At 37.7% G+C, this 24,485-nt stretch overlaps 1 protein-coding gene across 11 annotated transcripts in view; it reads right to left on the bottom strand.

Annotated features, from left to right (window-relative positions):
• The window catches only part of TCF12 (transcription factor 12), a 167,435-nt gene that overhangs the window by 95,108 nt on the left and 47,842 nt on the right, over nucleotides 1-24,485 (bottom strand). For all 11 annotated transcript variants that reach the window (XM_057398207.1, XM_057398224.1, XM_057398216.1 and 8 more), the window contains 2 exons: nucleotides 22,471-22,539; nucleotides 11,844-11,946 (listed from right to left, as the gene is read on the bottom strand). In XM_057398207.1, coding sequence (XP_057254190.1) covers nucleotides 11,844-11,946; nucleotides 22,471-22,539 — 172 coding nt within the window. The remainder of the gene's footprint in view (nucleotides 1-11,843; nucleotides 11,947-22,470; nucleotides 22,540-24,485) is intronic.

Genomic DNA, 24,485 nt, shown 5'->3' with positions numbered 1-24,485 from the left:
CTGATGTTTTGGCATTTTTGAAGGAAATATATTGGACCAATGACATATAATTCTGTTGCACTAAAACAAGAAAGCAACATAAAAGTACCATCAAGAAAACAAGAGAAACTGGACAGAAGGGCAGTGGCAGCTTTTAAAACATAGCTTTCAGCTCAACAGCAGTGCTGAAATTGGTTATCAAGGAAATAATGATGCTTTAGAGCACAAGTTAGAAGAGGAAAAAAAGTTGCTGGGGCCTGGATAACATTTTCTCCTGATGAATCACCGCCTTTCAATTTGGTGTTTTATTTCATGTCGGTTTACTGGCATTTGCACTATGTCTCTATCATGAGACCAAGCTGTGCCTGTGCTGGGGGAAGAGAGGGAGGCACACAAGCCAGCAGCTTGGAGGAGTACAATCAACAGGGAAGCTTGCCTCCTTCATACTGCAGAATGTCAACCAAGCACAAAAGAGCCAGCTAAAGTCACTATCTTGAGTTCAAGGCATTTGTGCTCTGAATTTTCTTCTATGTAGGCAAAATGAGATTAATCGTACAGAAAATCCTCTACAAGTTGTTCTTTATCTTTACTCTGTTCTAAATATATTACTGAAAGCTCACTGTTAATTCCGTATACGTAAGCAAACTATCCTACATAAAGTGGTTACGAACTGGAGAAACACATGGGCTTTTTCCTTCTGCCAGCAATCTATACTCCTTCCCATAGTTTGCAACTGCGCCACTTAATCAACGAAAACCAGCAGTATTTCTCTTCTGGCCCCTCTGTCCTTACCCCCGCTCCAAAATACTGGAGGAACAGGTTTACACTCAATTGATTTTAATAGTTTTACAAAGTTGTTGGGTTATTTTTACCAAGTACCTTTTGAATCATGTTTCTAGGAAGATACATTTCTAAAGTAATAGCAAAAATGTAAATGAAATAAAGAACATACACATATACTGGACAAAAAAATTCATTGTTATTGTGCACAAGGCATAGTGCCAGATAGCTGTCAAACAAAGGAACAAAATCATACAGTTGTTTGGCACTCAAGGCTGAAATCATCATGAAACATGCACTGTTTATAAATTGTCATTGATGAATAAAAGCAGTGAACAAAAAAATTAAAGGAAATGCAGCCAAGCACCAGAAAGACAAGCCAATCATCGCTCCTCCTCCCACCACTCTCAGCCATGAAACAAAACAAAATAACCCCCAAGTCCCCAGTATGCTGGGCAGGAACAACGCAGCAGTGCAAGGTAAACTGAGCATTACATGAATGGCAGACTTCAGATTGTACTCTCATAGCTCAGCCCAATGTACCCAGAAAAGTGATGGGTTCAGACACCTAAAAATAAATGGCATGAGAATTTCTCAGCTTTGTTACTTATGAAGTAATATTTTAAATACTAGCAATGCTAGTGACATTTATCTTGAGCTTAAGCATATCAATCCCAGAAGATGTAAAGCAAAATTGTTTCAGTGATGGCAAAATATATTAACAGATCTTTTGCCACAGAAAATAGCACTGCTGGAAAAAAAAAAACAGAAACAGCCTCAACTATCATTGTGATGATTTAATTCACATCAGGTGAAAGGATGACATTTCCTTTGACTGAGTACAAAGTAAGACAGAATTGTATCCCAGAAAATAAGAGTTCAGTTTCCAATCTTGCATATCCGTACCAATTTCAGTATCTTTCATACTTGAAGCTGTGCAATAATGCAACACATTTATATAGAAACAAAATCTCCTCTAAAATTAAAGAGAAAACTTTATAAACATGCAAAAAATCTTCATTTTTTGACTGACGGGTAGAACATTAAGGTGTGTTAAATGCTTTCTGTAGAATAACACGTATGAGGTTCTGCCAACTCCTCTGAAGTCAGGGTGACGTGATCAGAAGATTCTCTACAGTATTTCATAAGGCAATGCAATTTTTAACATAGGTATGGCCTATTTAAGAAATACGGTTCTGTAAGGAATTCTTTTCTGTAAATTTCTATTCAAGCAGGTTAATCAACCTGTACTTGAAGTTGGATGCAGACTCCAAATATATAAATTAAATCAAATCTGAGGTGACAGCTTGTAATGGACTAGCAGTATGTGAAACAAATAAAGGATGTCATAGGAAAGAAATGAATCCAGTCAGAAACAGAAGTCAGACTTCACTTTGATCCTACAATGCAGAAAACATACTTAAAACTGCAGTACCCTCATAAAGAGTGTGCAAGTACACTTCTTCCTATCTCTGCACAACTTTTTAACACACGATAAAATGTATTTATGAAGCAGTCATGCACTTAAGTATTCAATGCAGACCAAAGGGATCAGCCTTGACACTTCAAGGACTGTTAACAAGTCACAACATCACTCTCAAGACTTCTGTTTTCTATGTCCCATTGTATAAGAGGGAGAAATTGCAAGAAGCCTTATTTGTAGTGCATTTGGGCCACAAGTGCCAGGCTTATCTTAGAGATTCCTGTTACACTGGGAAGTAAACTAAAATCTTGTAACAGCTACTGTGAAGATAGTACTGGTTTTGCACACAGCCTCTACACTCCCAATTTGAATTTACACATTATACATTTACACATTACATATTTTAGTGCACTTGGTTCCCAACTACCTTTAAGGCTTATGCCAGACCTCAGCAGTTTCAGGAAAAACTGTAAAATCAGCCTGAATTTATTTCAATACTAACTGCTGTGATTCTTTCCCATTCCAACAAACCTTTCTTATGTCATCACTGAATTTAAGGCTAGTGTTTTCTTTAAAGGAATTAGTAACAGTAATCCCCGATACTGTCAGTTTCTTTATTCCTCTATATAACATAGTATCACATAAAATGACGTATTAACTCATCTTCAGATGGGGGACCCCTTATAAGCATCTTCCACAAACACCCTCCCCAACCAAACAGCACCCTCCCTCCACCAAATGCCATCCTGGTGAGGCTTTCACTCGTAAGGATAGCAAGGTTTCTATTTCTCAAAAGTGACCCTTCATCTGGATGCCTAAGAAATAACTCCTCAGAATTTTCAGCTGACTTCCCAATACACATACATGCGTTAGAGTGACAGAAACCACACACCCAGCTGAAAGCCACCGTGCTGTTTGCCTTCAGAAAAGCACAAAGACAGCAACCAAGGAAGGCACGCATGTAAAGCAAGACACTACCATCACCTAACAGCATGAGCTGCAGCGTCTCTGGTCTTCTGCACATTTCTGTTACACAAAAATCTTTCACCCGCTTTCCAGAAACAAAACTGTGGTGCAATATTGGGCTGAAATCAAAATGTCCAGGCATTATTTTCAAAATAAAACTTTAAAACTTTTTCTTTTGGTGATACTCATTCCATTAACCCACTCCATAACTGAAGCACTGCACACCCGCAGCAGCTTACAACTCTGGGGAAAACACAGAGGCCACTCAGGCAACTCACAAAACCAATAGTATCAGAAGTCCAATACCTTTGTGCACCTAAAAAGTAAAATTAGGTCTTTTATAGGCTCACTCACACCATTTCATCCGGTTTGCTTTTAGTTCTGAGGTGTCTGTGTATCTAAACAAAGTCACGTTTCCAGCAGCAACAAACATTTGACTCACTAAAACCCATTCTCTCAAGAAAACTATTAACAACTTCAAATCACATTAGTGCAAATACTATAACGCCCCAAATCACAAAAGCTACTTGTTTTGGCACAAGCAGCCTAGTTACATCATTTTGGTTGATCAGTTCAGGATTTAATCACTGGATACAGGCTGCTACATTTATTAAAAGCTGGACTGCTAGAGACACACAGGCTGCAGCTTACATGCACACAAGAATGAAAAAAAATTAATGGAATGAAATAGAGATTAAGTAAATGATTTTTATGCACCTGGCGATAAGCAAACATCTTTATTGCAAAACAAAGACAAGCCATGAAAAATTACAAAATTATCTTTTAATCACCAGTGAGCTTTCTACAGTCTCCTATTTGAACAGGATAATAGTTATTATGTAGATCCCTAAGCAACTGCCTCATGGGGAAGTTACATCACCAGTATGGGAAAGAGTCACCCCCTCCTCCCCTCTCCCTGGAAAGGAGCTTGGCGCCTTCAGACAGACTGAAATTTGAAATCCTACAGCTTCACCCAGCTGATCCCATCCACTGGAACACATCTACAAGTGCCCAGGGATGGCAGGAACCACAGGAGAGAAATATGCCCTTTCAGCATTTCATGCACTGATGAGCCTTGTAACAGATAAACATACCCTACAGCAGCTAAACTGACATGTGATAACAAAGAGGAAATGCAAGACTTAAAAATTTCATCAGATTGCCTCTGAAAAGGCGAATAAATAGTAGAGTACACTGTGAATAAATTGACACTCCAGTGTATCAGACTGCATTAACTAAAACCCAAGCTTTGCAGAACAAATTTTATCAGAACCAAAATATTTCAAAATTAAAAATCCACAGACTTGCATGTTTGAATTCCCTCACTGGCAATTCAGAAGTACTCAGTATGACAGAAATTCGGGGCTTCAGTGTGAGGCCTTTTGGAAGGAGGCAACACTTTGTCTGCCTCCAACACAGCCCATGCTAAGGCCCACTTCCTCTCCCGTCAGCAGGCAGTGTCAATACCACCACTGCCCACAGGGCACCAAACTGCACGTTCTGCTTGTGGGACACGCTGTGTCCTGTGTAAAGGTGCTTGTGGCACTAGTAGTATCCAGTGAAAAGGTACCACCTGCTCTTCATCATACAGTTTGATGGATTTTCAAGGACAGATTCTTCACTTTCCTACTTGCCAGATAAAGGACCTTTTTGGTTTTTTCCCTTGAACCCCAGACTAAGTCTGAAAATGACTCCAGCACTGATTTGGAGACTATAACGATCCTGTAAACTTGCACAACATTATCAGTGCTCGCTCAGGCTGAACTGCTGCAGCAGTCACTTGTCAGGCTCACACAGGGAGGGGAGGTGAGCTCAGGGCACCTGCTCGCCCGGCTCCTCACCCGCCGGGGCAGGCAGCTGCTCCTACCTGCAGCCCCACACCTGAGCACCACCGGAGGAGGGAGTGGGGCTGCCTGCCCCTCTGCCACAGCTGCTGGCAGGAGGAGGATCAGCCTCTCCAGGGGGAGCGAGCACAGGCAGACACCTGCTACTGCACAGCATTACCGGGGATGTGAGACCCCACTACATCTGCGGAAAGCCTTGAGGTATTACTGTGTTTAAAGAAATGTTAGGAAAGCTATTTGATTGAAATATTACTCTAAACAGAAGGGAAAACTGAGCTTAACACACACTCTTGTGAGCAAAAACCCAAGGGTAAAAATGCCCTGCACTTAGCACTTTCACTAAATGACTCTGTAATTTAATTTCCCAGAAACCCATTAGCTTTCACAAAAGGAAAATGAAGAGCAGATGAGAGCAATTCTTTGGTGTGAGTAGAATTTATTTAATGTAATACCTGGGGAAAAAAAAAAAAGAAAAAAGAAAAGATAAATCTGAAACTGTACCAAGAGATACAAAACATCATAACTAGCAAGCTTCAGCCTGCAGATCGGCACAGTAACCAGTAAGGCAGGTCCAAGGTTTTCAAGGTTTTACAGGTAGGACTGACAAGAAGAGCCTGCCTCTGCCTAACAGGCCATGCCAGAGCTGGGACACAGGCAGATGTCCCCAGAACAAAAGGATCGCTAGTATTTAAAACAAACAAAACAGGGCAGAGGGGGAGAGAGAGAATGAGGGAGAACATACCTGCAATTTACAGTGATTTATATATATATGAAACAATTCTAGAAGAGAGGAAGAATCATTAAAATTTAGCTTAAAAACAGTTCTCCGAGATTGAAATTTTCATTCTAAAGACCAAAACATTATAAAATTCACATTAGGCTGTTAGCCGATCTATAGTATCATCTACAAAGGGTCAATCAAGCAATTAAGCACAGTGGCAAAAGGAGAACAAACATTCTTACATGGAAATGTAAATATAAATATTCCATTTGCCAGGTTCATTATATGCAACTATTGCAGAAAAATAATTTAGAAGAAAAAACAAAACATACAGCTATGTGAAGCAACAAGACATGCAGCTTTAGTGGGGTGAAGCAATGGCAACACTTTGGGAAACACAGCCATGATGTATTACATATAGATGAGTCGGCATCTTGATATTTTTAGCTTTAATAATCAAAACAATGATTTGCTACAATGTAAACATAACGCTGTGAAACTGCATTACTGTAACTGCATACCGAAACAGCTACTGTCAAGTGAATTTCAAGGGACCTTGCCAGCATGGGAAGTTGACAACCTATGGCTTGTGGTGGACAAGTGTCTTAGAGCAGCCCAACACCCTACATCCACACTGTAACTGTGGATGATTTTAACTTGGCCTTTTTTACTAAGAAAAGTTTTTCTGAACTCTTAGCCTACAATAACGTTTGACAGGTAATGACGTGACGCTTATTAGCTCTCAATTTTCTTTAAACTTATTGCCCTCCTCCTGTAAAATGAGATGAACTGAAGCACTTGGTATAATCTTTGTTGTGCCCCTATTTTGTTATTGTCTTCTTTTAACGTTTTCCTCTTTTTTTCCTAACGATTTCTCTGAAGGATACAAAACATTTTGTCCCCACCATTCTCCCCACTGTAACTGCGCACAACTTATTTCAGATCAATCTTGCCATTGCTCCTATCTCTGGAGATCATTTCCCTTGTGATGCCTATTTTATTCCATGTGCGAAGATTAGTAATAACTAGAGAAGACAATTCAAGGAACTCTAACTATTATTTTGGACAAGTATAAGGCCTGCCAACACACTACTCGCATCGGTCCTCTCCTTTCCTAAAGGTAATTAAAACAAGATTCCTAGCAAAAGCTATAATGGCATCATTCTTAACATTTGCCATTTTAATAACTATTTACCCTTGCTTCCTTCCTTTTATTGCTTTCACCATCATAAAGCCATTTGATAATAAGCTCTATCTCTGCAATTCAAAATTCTTCTATTGGAGAGCTACTGAGAAAGAAAACCAGCAGTTTTCCTGAAGATCAGTTAGATTCTTGACTGAGAAATAATTCAGATCAATGCCTTCTTTTACTTGTATTTTGAAGTTCAAAAGTCTCCCCTTTTACCAAGGATAACCTTTGCAATTTAAGGTTTAAAAGGCTTACATCACCTGTTCAAGAACACCATCAATACTGGAGAGCTTATTGAAGCTTCAGCCATTTACCATGTCACTTCAAAAAAATGCCTGTAATGTTCATCTTTAAAAATACTTACCACTGGTAATGTTCATCTTTAAAAACACTTACCACTTAATATACAATTCAAAGAACAGATTTTAGAACAAAAACAGCAATGTCACGAGTTTGACACAGCAATGTCACTAGTTTGAAAGATGCACTAGCAGAAGCACAGTTGCTCTTACAACCTGACATAGGCCAGCAATCAAATCATTGAAGTGAACAGTAACTCTAAAATCAGAAGGCATCCCCAATCCAGATATTGATCACTCATTTACATGATTAATCCACAAAATGAGTCTTTAGTTTCACAGTAACTTGAAAGACAATTCATGGAATCTGGCTTCGACCCATCAAGCAGCTCTCTGCTCCTGCTACCCTTTGCTCCAAGTGGCAGTTTCTACCCAACACATACCTATTAACCACCTGCTACATTGGTACAAGACAGTTAAACACTAATACAGGATAAAATCCTGTTTTGTGAAGCCTGATGACAAACCATTCAAGCACATCAAATACAAATGACATTCAAGGGATCCAGACATTTATTACTTTGCTTTCACTAAGGAGTACTTTGTTTGCTTTCTTCACATTTTTATTTCAGGGTTATCCTTTATATTCACACTATAAATAGAGTATAAGAAACTATATTTTGATTAATAATCTTAACAATTTATAGCTCTAATTACTGTAATAATACTAACTGAGGTGTGTCTTGACTTCCTTACATACACTTAATGCTGACCCTAATAAAATACTATGTCCAGAGTTAAGTTTGTTAGCCACAGTCACCACCTCACTAGGACACTAACAGAGGTGACTGTTACAGTGTCCACAGATGATAGGAAATAAGCTAGTAATTACGACCCTGCAAATGGTCTTCGACAGTGAATAGGTGAGCCCAGGAAGATGCAAATGATCTAAAAATCCTTCATTCCTGTACATTCAGTTTCCTCTGACAACAGTTTCCAGTTATCTTGGTTGACAAGTCTTGAAACCCTGTGACTAGCTCTGAAATACCCAGAGCTCTAAAATTTAACCAAAATAAACTGTAAAGCAACTGGCAAAAGAAATAATGGTAAAACAAGGAAGTATACTTCAAAGAAAACTTGGAAAAATTATTTCTCTCTCTACATCAAGCAACCAATTTTAACACAGCAATCTTACATTCAACCACCATCTTTTCACTCACTATTGACTAAAATTTTTAATGACATTTTATCATGTATAAGCCTGTGGAACTGTGTAGGACACAGATGATGAACATGGAGCACTCAAGTTTTGCCTTTATCCTTTCTGCCTCTTGTGAGAGTACACATATTCAAAAAGAAATTAAGTCACCCACTTCAAATTTTCAGGACATACCAACAAAAATCTGTTTAAGCTATATACAAGAATGATCTGCTTTCTTCCTGGTAAGCAGAAGTAGAAAAGCTCTTTAGAATGAAGTCCAGGGAGTAGTAAAACAGAAGATAACAGTACCACATACTCAAAGGGCCCTAGCGAAAACTGACCTCTACTTGCAACAGCAGCGTACTAAAAGACAGCATAATTACAGAGAAAAGAATCTCATATCCTTGTGAACAGTTTTCTAGAATGTAATTAAACCAGAAAGTGTCGAATAAGCAAAGATTATCCAGTCTAAATGGAGCTACAATACCACCAATATATCTTAGCCTGATTTTCTACATAATCTCTATGGATACAAACAGACTATGGTGGTGCCAAGAGGATTCAGTGGTTTTACTTAGAATACGAGCAACGGCCTTCTTTTTTTATACTAACAAATCAACAGGATAATTCTGGAATTCATTAGTGAAGAACACTAACCAATCCAACATAATAGCTTTACTTCCTCTGCAAAACACTTCAAAAAATATCTAAATGAATATGGAAATGCATCTTTCTGTGGTAAATTGTTCATTATTGAATCATTATCAACTCTTGTTAGACAAAATTTCCCTCTTTTGCAATGTACAAGATCATTAAAATGTTTGAGAGCTCCATCATGAAAGACAGTGCCACTTTATAATACGCTATCTCTTCAGGCAAATATGCTTACGGCTGAACATAATACACAAAATAACAACATCCCCTTGACACACAATTTTTTCTTTTAATGGTGCTCTTAAGTGTTGACAGCAATGGTGAAATATGTTGTTTCTCTTTCTTTTTTATTTTTTTAATAGTTTTTAACTATTTCAGAGATGTATTTCAGTCATGATAGAATGTTGGGAAGGAATGTGTTTCTTAGATCTTCAGCACGCAACCCCAGATGCTCCATCTTTCTATTAGCCTAGTGAGATACTGCCTATAAGCTCATCAAGTTCATGTTCTTAGCCTCCATCTCCTTTTAACATCACAGACTAATCAATCGATGCACTAAAAATCATCTACAGTAGCTAATAAAATAGATGTTTTCATGCTGTTTATAGGAATGTGTCTGCAATCTGATGCCACACCAAAAAAAATTACACAGTTTAAGAAACTTAACAAGAAATCTCATTTTCTTTTCAATAATAGATATAAACACAGAGGTACTACATAGAAAACTACTACTCAATGTTTCTATGTAGCTTTTATCATTACTCTCTTCAAGCTTTCAGCATCAAGTGTGGATACACTGCAAAAATTCCTGATGTGAAAGCATGATATACAAAGCTGCATCCTTTACTGTAACATAAGTAAAATGAATATAATTTTTTGTTCTGACAAGCCAAAAAACCACAGGTGGAATATTTTTAAAAGCACAGAGTTTTGAGGTGTACATTTCTTAGATATATATACTGAAAGCTTTCTAGAATTCACTGCTACATATGGACTGAAATGAGGTACTATTGCTCCAACAAAATAAAATCTATAAATGTTAGCCATAAAGCATTACAAAACTATTTCAGCTCACAACTGCTTTGGGCAACTGACACATACACATCTTGCAATTCATTAGATCTCTCTACAAAACAATCTCAATGGAGGCTTCTTCTCAAATCCGTATTAAGGATGTAATTTATTATGTCTAATGGAATCACCTAGGTATCTCTTCAATAAAACTGAAGAACTAGGAAGATAGTTCCTTCAGGTATTTAGAGGCATATATTGTTTAGAAAGTGGATGGCCCAAAATAAAGCCATGAACAATTAAGTGAACAGTTAACCTTTGGCAATACAAATTAAAAAAAAAAAAAAAAAACAACTTTGCTATGCATTTTTGCAAAATAAAAATCAGTGTCAACTACAAAGCCTAGAGCCATTCCATACGTGCTACTGATCAAAACGCTGGAGAAGCAATCGAAGGAACTTGCCTTTTTAGTCTTCTATTTAAAGAAAGAACAAAATATTTGAAACCAAATTAGGGGGATGCTCTACTCTGCTTTAACAAAATAACTAAGGGAAACTACATTTTAGCTTTACTGTCTTCAAATATAAGTATCATCGATCAATTGACATGTACTCTAAACAAAGACTACAGACACTTTCATTTTCAATTTACATGGTTTTAGGTTTATATATGGAGGTTTAAACAAAATTTTGATTGCAGCAATAGCTGTGCTTTGTCTCCTCTATTTGGGAGAAATTAAAAGTAGTAAACAAAGACTGAGCAAAGTAGAAAGATTTTCAAAAGAAATTGCAGACCACCAGGATTTGGATTTAGGTAATCCACTTAGATTACCATGGCTATGTCTTAAAAGGACAATACTGCGATCACAAAATAGGTCATGTCTACAAGACAGAATATATAAGTGAAACAATGCTAAATGTACAAACTCAGAACAAACATTCAGAGTTATCCCTAGGTTTAAGATGCAAGGAAAAAAAAAAAAAAATCTGTGCCAAAGCCATGTACTGCCAAGCAACAAATATTTTAAAATCAACATTTTTAAGCTCTAAACTGGAATAGGAGAAGAGTTTCAAAAAATACCATCAATACATTAACACATTTCAGGTAGCACAAGCTCAGGCAATGAAGAAAAAGCTTTCAATACCTAAACCCACCATGTAATACACATTTTGCTTGTTTTGCCAGTTTCAAAAATAGAAAATGTTGGACACCCACAGGCTTGGACGCAGTAACAACATTTGCCTTGCAAAAAAGGAGTTTGCAGCTATTTGTTAGAAGTGACAATGTTCCTAGCACAACAAATAACAAAGAAATCAGAGAACTAAAAATAAGAGGCAAGACCTCAAATTATTAACTGAAGAAAAGCCTAAAGTAAATTAGTAGGTGCTTCAGTTAGATAGCATTAGAAAAACAAGCTTTTTTTTTTTAAATGTTCAAATTAAAAATTTCTGTAGCTGTCTTCTCACAAAAGTGAAGGGATAGTCTTGAAATAATTTAGAATTCACACAAGAAATGCAAAAATCAAATATAAATATAGACGCTTTCTAGAGCGACTCAAGAAAATCTAGGTTGTTCTTTCTTCAAAAAAACTCCTGCCCAATGCCTTTATGAGGAATTTGCCCAACATAAAAAGATTTCAATAGGAAAGCTAGTCTTGCTATGAGAAACAGCATCTTCCAGATGCTTGACATGTCAGGCCTAGACAAGGGAATGAAAAATGTCTCTTTCTGACCAAAGAGGCTTTGAGGGGATACTTGTAAAGAATTACCTACTTACCCATCAGATTTGAGTTCATGAAAGGTGTCGGGGACAATCCTTCATGGGGCCCTAATCGACTGTCATTCAAGTGATCACTGTAATGAGGACTGTCTGCAAAACCCTAGAGAAAAAAAAAAGAAAGAGACCAGAGTATTAAACAGATTATTTGGCAGCCCTGTTAATTGAGTGTAATGACACTTTCCTAATTAAATGTGCGGAGTCACAATCGGTCATTAATCACAAAAGTTGCCTTTGCGTCTATCTCACAGAAATTACTCTCTGCCCGTATTTTACCTTTTCCCCCTCTTTCTGCCCCATCAAAAGGAAACCACATAATTTCTTAATAAGCTGTGTCCTCGTGGACAGTATTTCTAGAAACTGAATAATACTGAGATATGTTGATATTTGAATCCTCTTAGTGATAAGTCGCTCACCACTGAGAGAACGGAATTAGTCTGGAGAACCCCAAACTGATTTTCCCCCACCCCACCAAGGTTTCTCTTTGCATTAATAAAACACAGTGAAAAGGTCAGGAAGAGAAAGGACTTTCCTAACATTAGGAAAAAATGTTAGTGTAAATGAGAAGAAGGAATTCATTTCCCCTCACAGGCTGCTATTAATGTTACAGATTAATAGGCATTTTGACCCTATCACATTACTAAATGGCATAGCTCACTGACAAAAGGTTTACTTCCAAACAGTGATCAAATAAACAACTTTGTCACCCAATTTGCAAACAAGCACTCAAACTGAAAAACTGTTTTGCACTTTTCTAGCATTTGTAGAGCAAACTTAGCAGGCTTGGAGCAACCCTCTCCCAGTTCAGAAACACTGGCTTATTGAAAGCTTGCGCCAAAGGCATAAAGACAGAAACCACAGAAACCCTTGGATGCGCATGTTATTTAATTAACCCAATTACTTAGAATTCTTTTGTACATTTCAAAATGCTTTCAGCTTTTCCATATAAAGATATGAATACAGAATTTGACATTCAGACTGATCAGATGTGCACTGAATCTCTTACTCTGTACCAAAACACGACAGACCTGACGCTCAAAATTGCACCTCCTTTATAGCCAAAGCTTTGAAAAACATTTTGTTAACCGAATCTTATAATTCCCACTTACTAATTTCTCTAAGTCTGGCAGAGAGAAACCTAAAGCTCAGGCCCAGTTAAAGGGGAGGGAGGTGGAAACTGTTCACAGCTACCAGAAACCATCCCAAGTGCCCTGGGACTATAAAATCATCAATCACTGAACATTTATCATTTTTGCAGACCACAGGCTCACATTCAAGACAACATTAATGGGGCTGAAACAGGCCTCACTATCTTTGCAGGCGTGCTGTCAGTTCTACCAAAGGGCTAGTAACTGAGGGCTAAATAACTGTCAAATCACTACTGCTGCTTATGGATGCATGTCACAACTCTTGCTGCTATTTGGCTTTAAAAGTAATCTTCTGGGAGTCCCAACTCCCATATGAATCTTCAGCTGACTTTATCTACTTCAGAATCAGTGATACACACGTGATAGGCATTCAGAAACAATCTTAGTGACATTTACAACTTGGTTATGACCACAAGGGTGTCCTCTGGTAACCATGACCTAGCTCTGTCTGTCAGACAAGCAGCATGCAGCAGCAGCTGCTGAGGAAATGGAGTGGCTCCTAGCTAAGGTCACCACATGTGGTTTATTTTTATGCTGAAATGAAACAAAAAAGAAATTAAAGCTGCTGAATGAAAAATAAAAATAAAAATACAGCTTCTAGGTAGGTAGTTTCCTATTTGGCTCTCTGCTTATACTGTGGGGGTTTTAAAAACCTTTTCCCCTAAGACAATACTTCAATTATATATATATATATTTTTAAGTAAAAAACTAGAAAGGACACTGTCAATAAAAGAGAATCGTCATCTCAGACATCCAGGAGTGGTACCTAGATGAGCCCCAGAAACTGACATCTTCAAGAGATCTTTATTTACAAATAATAGAACTACTGGAAACGTAACAAGAATCATTTCATACATGGTTATACATCATACAGTACAACCTCCCTAACACACAAAGATTAGTAATGCCCCTCCCCAAGTTAATATGCATATTCCCCCCCCCCAAAAAAATAAAATAATTGAAGAATTGGAGAACTGGATGGGTAGTTTACACAGAAAGGAATATTCTCCCTTTTACTGTCAGAATTCTTTCAAATAATCCTTTACCTCACATTCTTTTCATAACCTGTTTCCCAAAATGCCCTGCAACCAATTACCACAGCATCAAAATTACATTTCTACACCACTAAACAAATCAACTCCATCTACCTGAAATAATGCTTCAAGCCCTTCACAGCACTAAAACCACAGAAAACAGAACATTTACTATAGAGGGGGGAAAATGCTCTACAGCATACACAAGCACAATTGTTTTTTCTGTGCTTGGATTAAATTCCTAAAATTAGATGTCAGGCATTTTATTCTTTGTCATGCAGTACAGAATTTACACTTGTGCAAAGTGTAACCTCTCTCAGCCTGTATCTACAGTAGACCTACATAAAGAGGTCTTCACTTGGCTATCAACCATGACATGAGTTATTCAGAGTTTTAGTAATGAGTTATGGATTATCAGCTCAAGCAGCAGAGTTCTCTTTCGGATTAGAAACCCTGGACTGATTCCCACATAACTCACCCATATTAAATGCATACAAAATAACCACAGTTTTAACGAATTTCTTCTGCGTTTCACAAAAGCAAATTAAGCAAAATCTGAAGAATACTAAGGACAATGATTTAAATTACATAGAGGTATTTCAGAGCATTCTTCACATTTAAGCTGTACTTCAAATAAAATTGCATTTGTGACACCATTCCTTGTTTCTACATCTGTATTGTTAACTTACATAATAAACCACATAAAGTTCTACTGGGAAGAGTTATAATCAGTCATAGATAAAAGCTTGAGAAGCTTCCAATAGCTTCTGAAAAGCTACTGGAATCTTCCAGTCATACAATCAAGGCTTAAAAATGTATTTAACAAATACAATAGTACAAATGGACAACATGTTTACTGCTTAAAGAGGAATGCAGTCGAGACCCTTAAAAACTCTGTCTGCAGCACCTATAAAGGACAGTGGTTTATTAAAAGGATATCCCACCTGTGTGACTGAGTAACAAAGATAAAACATCATCAGCTGGCATATGAACTCACCTCTCACAGCAAAAACAACAGAAGGTGGTGGTGGTGGTGGTGGAGACTTATATGCATCATATTCTATCAGAGCCCCTTTTCAAATCTATGATTTAAAGAAGACTCAATAATATAGGCAAATCTCATTCTTTCTTTCTGAGAAAGGACAGAAATTTCAGTTCATGACTATTTTGAAGACTGTCATCTGAAAGGGGACTCACTTGATCATAGCTAGATACTGATTCCAAGGAGAAACAGAAGCTAATCAGTTATGCCAAAAGCTATTCTCCCCTTTGGGAAGAGCTATTCAGTGGTACATACTCTGAGCTGGCTCTGCTGGAACAGGCTGGTGATGTCATTCTTGGACCACAGGTGGGCTTCCAAAGCCCTTCGGAGCACTGCTACCTACTGTTACCTGTGAGGCAAGCTTGACACAGAAAAGCTGGAAGGAGATACTTCATGCTGAGTACACATCCCCACTTCTGCCAGCTTTCCTCCCCAGCAAACATACCAATAGATTAGCATGCATCAGAGCACACAGCTTGAGTATTTAGCAAATAACTAGCAAAAAGTCTGCAAAATAGGAGTTACTGATAAATTTATTTTCTGTTCTGAGCACCCTATTCTGAAGTGACAGCAAATAGCTGGGGACATTTTTCTGTCTACAGAAAGCAAGCTGGTTTTGACTATGATAACCTTCCAGTATCTAAAGAGGGCTTACAAGAAAGCTGGAGTGGCACTTTTTACAAGGGCATGAAGGGACAGGACAAGTGGGAATGGCTTTAAACTGAAAGGGGGGGGGGGGGGGGGGGGGGGGGATTTAGATTCTTCCCTATGAGGGTGGTGAGGCACTGGCACAGGCTGCCCAGAGAAGTTGTGGCTGCCCCATCCCTGGCAGTGTTCAAGGCCAGGTTGGACGGGGCTTGGAGAAACCTGCTCTAGTGGAAGGTGTCCCTGCCTGTGGCAGGGGCTTGACACTAGATAAGCTTTAAGGTCCCTTCCAACCCAAATCATTCTGTGATGCTATGATTAGATGCCATAACTGTAAACTCAAAAACATCTTGTTTAGACTGTCTCTTACAGAGCTACTACAGAAGCAAGCAGGAAGGCAAAGTTTTGCCAAAGGCAGGCAAACCTTTTCTCTTTCTGTACAATAGCACAGAGCCCCAATTAATTCTAATGGGGGCTGACTGTTGCCTTGTATGCTGCTGTATTTTGTAACGTTGTCACCAGTCACTCTGCACCTGGATTTCAATCTGACTGCATGTTTGTGATCAGAAAGACAAAGTCAGATATGTCTACAAATAAAAGCAACAAGTATCATCCATCAATAATACCTGTCATGAAATGCAGCTGGAAGACTACTGCTAATTAGCTCTGCAATGTAATTGAGTAGCAAAGGCACTCTCAGTGTTGAATGCTGTAACATTTTATCACATTTTCAGGTATTTCACTGGATTACAGTGATATTCTCTAAGCAACAAACACAATCCAACCAACCAAAACCCAACAACACTTGCAACAGTTTTCATTCCTACCTCTTCTGTGTAAGATGCCCCAAGTGTCCAAGTAATTTAGGCTTTACCAGGAGGATGTCCCATGCAAAGGTAAGCTAACACAACAATTGAAATTGAGACTGCTTACAAAATCATAAATAGCTGTATGCAGGACACCTGAAAATTATCTTACAGAATGTGTTTCTCTAGAACAGAGAAAACACGCTCCCTCAGCACATTTATCCTACCACACCATAAGGGAAGGCCTGATACAATGAGTCAATGCCCCATTTTGCAAAATCAAACAGTAATGAACCTCCTAAAACTCAGTGTCTTTCAATGACTATTAAAGTTCTGACATTTTGGATTAAGTCACTCAGAGAACTCACCTAAGAACAAGTCAAAAAGCCTCCTCAGCTCACTGTTTCTACCCCTTTTCATTGCACTGCTTCCAGGGCTTCTGGAAGATTCACCCTCTCCCTTTTGCTTCCACTTCAAAAACATAAAGCTGTTGTCTCTTAGTAATTATTTTCTGAAGTCACACCAGGATTTGTCCATGCTTAAGAAAAACTGTACTCCTGACTCTAACTCGGTTGGTTGGTTGTTTTTTAAATAAGGACAACATCCTGTCTCCACTTCAGGGTAAAACCTGAAAACTGACTGAAGACACTGTAACTACATGGCACACTATTTTCTCATGCATTTATTGACCTCATGGAACAACTTCTTCCCGTACAGTCAACTACTCCTCAGCATTTAATTTGTCCAAGTCCATGAAATTAGAGAACACAGGCGCTTTTCTCTTGTTCTTCTTCCCTTACCCCAGGCCTTCTCCTACAGAAGTCTCTGCAACCAGACCAAAATCAGACCCAGCTGTAGCTCATGACCAAGCTGCCAGATCAGTAAGTGGGTATTTCCATTTTAGCAACTGACAGTACAGCTCAATTACTGCCTTTAAACTTAAGCCATTAAATTTTCACTAAAATGAATGGTTGACTTCACAGTTTGACGTGGCCAAAAGATTAATAAAGGCTGCTTCCGATTCCTTCAGTTTTACAAGTTTGGCTGACCTTAACTAACAAACATTCTTTAAAACTCAGGAATACTGAAGTCTCTTCCGAGCTAAATTTGGTTATGATCATATGAATCAGGCAACAGTCATCTAAATGACTAATGTATAAATGAATGACAATGAATCTACTGATGAAATCCACTTTATTTTGGATTATCTGCCTCTCCAAACTAATCTGAGATTCTGAAGACAAACAAGAGGGGAAAATACTCAAGAGGGGAGGGAGCGGGGGAAGAAAGCAAGATGCAGAGACTGACTACGCCCAGGAACATTGTGGTGAGTCACTGACTGAAGATTAGACACAAGGCTCTGGGCAATAGCCATACCAAGGTGTCCTAGCTAATTTAAAAGATTATGGATTATGTGATCATGTATGCTTCCAGAAATAAACAACCACCTTGTTCTGGAAAGAGTATTTCCAGACATTGAGGGGGGAAGGGGCAATCGTGTATGGAACGGACAGATAAGAATGCTAGACTCCCTACACCCTTTAGATCATTTCATTCATATTATTGCCAGTTACCTGCTACATGCAAAGGCTAAGAGACCGAGCTGAAGACCCAATCTGATGTGCCATGAAACAAGCACCTCTTCGCTCTGCAGACTCCATGCATGCCATATCCCAGCCTGCTGAGAACAGGCAGCACTTCAGCCCCATCTCTCTTTACTGTGCAAAAACCTGTATAACTCTTGAACAGAGGAATGAATGCAGTTAGCTGATGGAGATCACCCAACTGCAACAGAAACAAGGAACTGTACGCTTTCTAGTTCTAATTCCGGTTCCCTTTCACTATCAGCAAGTATTAACATTCCACTACAATATCCTAAAGACAGAAACATAGCGTTATATGTTACCTGGTAACCTGCTATCAGCAGGGTGAGGGAGAGAAGCAGGTATCACTACCCCAGATTTCAGGTATTATTGGGAAAAGTCAAGAGAGCTTTCACAAGGACCCTCCAAGCATCACCATAAGAAGTTATGTGCTTTGTAAGAGAGATGTGAAAAATTACATTAACTTATTTCCACACATCAAATTGAAATAGATGAAAGCTACATGTGCAGGAATGGAGTATGAGAACAACTGAAACACGGTTTACTTTATTTAACCTGGTAGACCTTTGGAAGGGAGAGGGGGGCACAACACACAGAACAAAGAATCTACTTTGAAATAATTACTATTTTCTCCAGTTGTAAATCAATTTCCAATAAGTTAACTTGGTGAATCATAAATCAGATTTTAAACAGATAGAACCAATGGCCAATTACACTTCTCTAACCCCTCCTGAGACAATTATCAACATGATATGAAATGGGACAATTCCCTGGCCACATGGAAAACAAGTCTGTGAACAGATCACAGTAATAATTTCAATAGATAGGTAACTGACATAAAAACAAACAAAATAAAAACCAGAACACAATTCTCCAGTATGGAGTGAAAGCAGATTTTTCTAGCTCTTATCTAGGCTATAAAGCAGGAAATAAAATAATACCGGTATAGCCAATATACTATCAATAAATGCTTAGAGACAATACCTGAAAACCTACCTAAAGTGTTCAGAACTTACATGTCAGAACTTGCTTTCAGAAGTGCTGCCCAATAAATCAGATTACAAAGCAAGCTGCATTTGCAAACATGTCCTGTGCACTGAATATGGAATATTTAATTTTACCTTGGATTTTAAACTGAATCATCTGCTTACTTATAAAACGTCTCAAAAAAAGCAAATAACCAGAAGAACCACCAAACTACCTCCATCGCCCACAAAAAAAAAACCCTCACTAACAGAAACAAAAAGGACACAAATACAACAGATTTGATAATGCTTACTGTATGTCTGTATCCCTCTTGTTTTGCTATTTTAACAGTCTCCTTTCTGTTAAAAGTACCTGAGATTAAGAGGTATAAAACACTATCTCAAAACCTGCTAGCTCATTATTATTTTTTGACTTCTTCACAAATGAAAAAGTACTACTGGGGAGGGAAGAATAATTGAGGTATACGGTATTTAGGTTCCAATTTATGTCTGAGTATTTTACGTACAACACGTCATTACCTGTAGACAGCTTGATGACTAATGCTACAAAGCCATCTAAATCTAGCAGTAGTATCTTGATCTGTTCAACTCTGGCTTCAAGTAGATATATAGCAGAGTTATGTAAATGAAAAGAAGGATAAACTGCATACTCAGTACTGAAGCTACCTTCCGTGTTAAATCAGCTCAAAATGTACACTCAGGTTTTAGTGCAATGTACATGGTGGAAGATATTTAAAACACTCACCGTTCAGATTTTGGAAGAGAACAACCTCAGCTAATTTATGCTACATTTTTTTTGGTTTTAAATGATGTGTGTTTATGTAAAAAGACTATCCAGCGAGGAAATGTCTTATGAAAAATATTTTTAGATTTGCTTGGTTTGCAGACAGCAATCTAAACAGATTAAAAAATAACTTGCTCCTCTTATTGCAAAGACATGTTACAACAAAATCAAAACAATGGAAGAAAACCTCAGAGAGCAGGATTCTTCATGAAATAAAAGCAATCATTAGCCACACCGCAATAAAAACTATGGTAGATGTTTAATTAAAGGCAATGTATATCCCAAAAAAACATGGCAACACCATTCTGTTACCACATTATGAGTATAATTTACAACTCCCAAATAAAGTAGGAAAGCTAAAATGTTCAGAATCATCTCACAACAGGAAGATGAAATTTTCATATGCTGCAGTGCAGCAAACATGCCACTTGGTTCAAGCACCTCAGAATTTGCCTCAGAGAGCTCAGTAGAGCAAGGCTTCCACAAAGCAGCTTTACAGTCCTCTGCAACAAACACTAAGAGCCAGCTACCCTTCTAATGCAAAGGATTATGAACACGTGCAAAAATACAACACTTAGCTAAGGGAGGGACTTGCATACATCAACCAGAAGACAATCACTGAAAAACCACCACTGTTGCATATATAGAAGTAAAAGCAAGCTTTGAGAGCTGGAAGAATAACAAGCACCACAGGAGACAGAAAATAGTGACATGGTTTTGTATATGGGCTTCATTAAAATCATTCAAGAATAAGGGAGACCATCAGCACCGTGCAGAATTCCCCTCACTTGCTAATCACCACTCCCTTTAAAAAAAATTAAAAAAAAAAAAAAATGAAGCTTTCCTACTTTTCTCCCACAAGAGACATATTTTCAAGTTATTCCTTTTTCTAACAAAACACCTGGCCTATGCAAAAGAGATTTTGCTCACAGAAATCCCTAATGTCTCAACTTGCACCTTTTCACAAATTTAAGACTGTCACAGCCAACTCTAACACTAATACGCACTGTTCTTTCAGCTTTCCAACACTTTAACTAGTAGGTAATGAAAACCAAGGCTCTCACAAAGTTTTCTCAAGCTTGCAGGGGTTCTCAGCCTTCAATACGAGTTTAAAACACTACTGAAATAAGAGTTTGTTAGCTTTTAATACAGTATTACCAGAGATTCTTAAAATAAAATGCTATAGAAAACAAGAGAAGGAGCTTTTGTGAATTAATTATTGATCACAAAATTAAAATACATGAATGCCCCACCCCAAGCTCAGGAATATATGACCAGTTTTCACAGTGAAGTTACCAATGTGTTTTCCCCACTTCCCCCAAAAAATGTACTCAGCCCAGTGTTCTTAAACATTTACATGAATAAATCAAAAAGACTGGGTAAACAAAGACATAGCAAAGTTTGCTGATCACAAAAAGCCATTCTAAAATAACCCTTACTAAAGTTAGTGCAGAATTGCAAAGCAAGTTCTTCATGCAATTGGTAATAAAACAGCAGACAGTCTGGTGTAAATGAGTACAAAATGAATGCAATAAAAATAACTCAATGTCATAACAATGTGGTAACAACTGTACAATGTAACAAAAATTTCTACATAGTTTTTGAAACATCAGAGCTAGGTGATGGTCAAAGTATCAAGACTTAATACTTTCATTCTCTGTTCCTTTCTTGCTTATTACTAGGTCATGCAGAAATTGATGGTATACCCTCATCTCGACTAGTACAAGTACTCATAAGCACCCTAAATTTTGGGTTATTCAGAAAAAGCAGAAAAATTCAGAGAACAGGACCAAGAACTAACCACAGGTTAGGAGAAGTTACTATTCAAGCAAAGATCAATAGATTGTGATTCTTCAATTTGGTTGAGGAGAGACACAGAAGCGCCATGTAAAATAAAGATGTTTGTTTAAACAAAACAAAATTAAGCACATCAGTAATAACCAATCATTACTATTTGGAACACAGGAACATGGTAGAAATCAGTGAAATCACTGATCAGCATGCTTAAGACAAAAACATAAATATTTTTGCCAAGAAACACTTGTAATTATTGCCAAAACTGTATGCAAAGTCAGGAAAATAAAAATAAAAATAAAAAAACTTGCAGAGAACAATTCCACCAACAGCTTTAAGAACAATGTCCAAACAGTCAGCTTTGCCCAGGAAACCTCCTAAGCCCCCAAGTACTGCATGTCTCAGGAGAGTATGACAGTAAAGATGGCAAAATATTTGACCTATACTCACACTCTTTCTTAAGCATCAGACCATCTATACTGACCTGAACAGACCTTCAGCAAGAGCTGGGAAAGGAACATCTCTTTTAGCCAGTCTTCCACCATTTCATTTAATTAGCTTTAACAGGTTTGTACTTAACTATCACCAAATTCCAATTCTATTTAATTGGAAATTGCTTATCTTTATGTGCCTTTGGAAATTCCAGCCAATACTGTGACAACAATTTAAATTCTTCAATCGTTTGGTCCATGTATTATGAACTTTAAAGAAAAACCCCAGTAGCAGGCTGCAGGCAGATTTAAAAATAAATTACCACACTCCAGATAAAAAGAAGAAACAGTACCTCTTGAGGTTTCAACTTTTCTATGTCTGTGGAGAGGTCTGAGCTTTTTCCATGAAGACTGCCATTTTCCTGTGAACAGGCAAGCAGTAAGAACAATTAGGACAAGAATATCATTCTATATTGAAATTATGGGAAAAAAGCACTGAATTTTCAAGTTGAACATGTAAAACAATTATAACTTACTTAGACTCCGTACGTTAACCACAAGGAATAACATAGGAATGTAGAAGGCTAAGTGTATCACGTGCCCTGGCTCCTGAGAAAATCTGATCTATATTCTTACAATACAGACCCACACACTCATTTCAGCTTTTCCCCAAAGTCATCCGATCTGGCAGCACATGAAGTAGCAAAACTTACTCAAAATTCTGAGGTAGGAGTGCAAAGCATTTCATTAGTTGAAAGAAAATCAAAAAATAAAGACCATACATCTTACCTCAAATTTATGCACGTGAACTTCATTTAGACTGGTAAATGAAGTCCAGTGCTTTTTCAGCAATTTCAATGCAGAAGAGAATTTCCTTTGTTCTACTTTTTTGCAAAAGAACATGGCCATGGGATGAATTAAATTTGTGCCTCTTAAGCATTACCAATTCTGTACACAGACTCAATGTATTTCTAGTGTTCATGACTTCTGGGGAAAACACTGGAATGGAGTTTTCCTGTGAAAGGAATTCAGGTTTCTTCAAAATAAAACTGTTGTCATTTAAACAATATCCCAGACAACCATTCTTTATTGCTTCCTGCAAGGCCTCTAAAGAAAATTGCTGTGTTGGTTTTTTTTCAATCCCATCAAATTTGTAAGTGTATTGAAGGCCTGGGCAAAGATGATATTCATCAGCCAAACTCTCTGAATTCCTTTGGATAGCCACTTCACATTGATGCTGCATAATATCAGTCCTGACCCTGTGGGATAGGACTTACTCCTCACCACAGGAAGACAATATCCTACATAAAAGAAGGAGATGCACATGTTTTGTAATCTTAAAGCCCAGCACCAGAGGCTGATGCCTCCTAAGACAACCCAACCACACTGGTGTCTCAGGAAAACCTAAACCTAGCAGCAGCCACTACCTGGTCAGTGATCCCATCAGGAACTGCTGCCAAACAGATCAGAACCTTCAAGGACTGTGAGCCAATGGCTCAGAGTGAAACTGACGCTATGGAGAAATTCCATGGGCAGTCTAATCTAATATAAGGCTTGCTCTTGGATTTATCTCATTTAGCAGGTTTTCCAAAAAGAAAATTAATGTACAAAGACACTTGTGGAGATACTCAACTTATAATAACTTTTCACTAGAATTTAGGACTATTGGGGTACTGTCCCCTATCATTTCTGATGCCTTTTGATGAGGGTTTTTTTTTTTTTTGCTTAAGTGAAGAAAACTCTACAACTACAGGAAGAAATCACTTTTTTTTCTATAAAAAGAGAAGGCAAAGAACACAAAACACTGTTTTGGGAGACAGAAGGAAGAAGTGAACCTTATTATTTCACTTTTAGTTTATGAATCGAGAGAGTTTTCATGCAAGTATTTGGCTTTCTCTCTAAATTTTATATTGATGCACACAAAGCTATACTATAATTAAATTCAGCCACAAATACAAGTAGGGAAATAAATCTACATGTCAGATTTTCAAAGTCTGTAACTTTCTGGAAAAAAAAAAAAAAAAAAAAAATCAGACAGCATTAACTACCAATTGTCTAAAATTAAACATAATTTATAATGTATTTAGTTTGAATTAAGAAAGACTTATTGAAACTGTATGCTCCAGTTTAAACAAAAATGAACATATTTGCTTTCAAAAAAATCCTGTAACCATCACAAGCTGTAAATAATTGGTGCTTCAGAATGAACTCTCAGCATCCTCTCAAATTACTAGCATGTAAGAGAAAAAACTCTGAACTTAGCAGAGGAACAAATGCTTCAATAATATTCTGGGGATAGATTCCATGAACTCTTAACAATATAGTTTGGTTAGAATCCAACTGGCTTTAGCTGAAACTGTGCTATCAC

This window comes from Pezoporus wallicus, unplaced genomic scaffold (genome assembly GCF_028554395.1).
Source record: "Pezoporus wallicus isolate ANWC-B61680 ecotype Strahan unplaced genomic scaffold, APGP_CSIRO_Pwel_v1 contig_3952, whole genome shotgun sequence".
In the NCBI taxonomy this organism is placed as follows: Eukaryota; Metazoa; Chordata; class Aves; order Psittaciformes; family Psittacidae; genus Pezoporus; species Pezoporus wallicus.
This window is presented reverse-complemented; position numbering and strand designations above follow the sequence as displayed.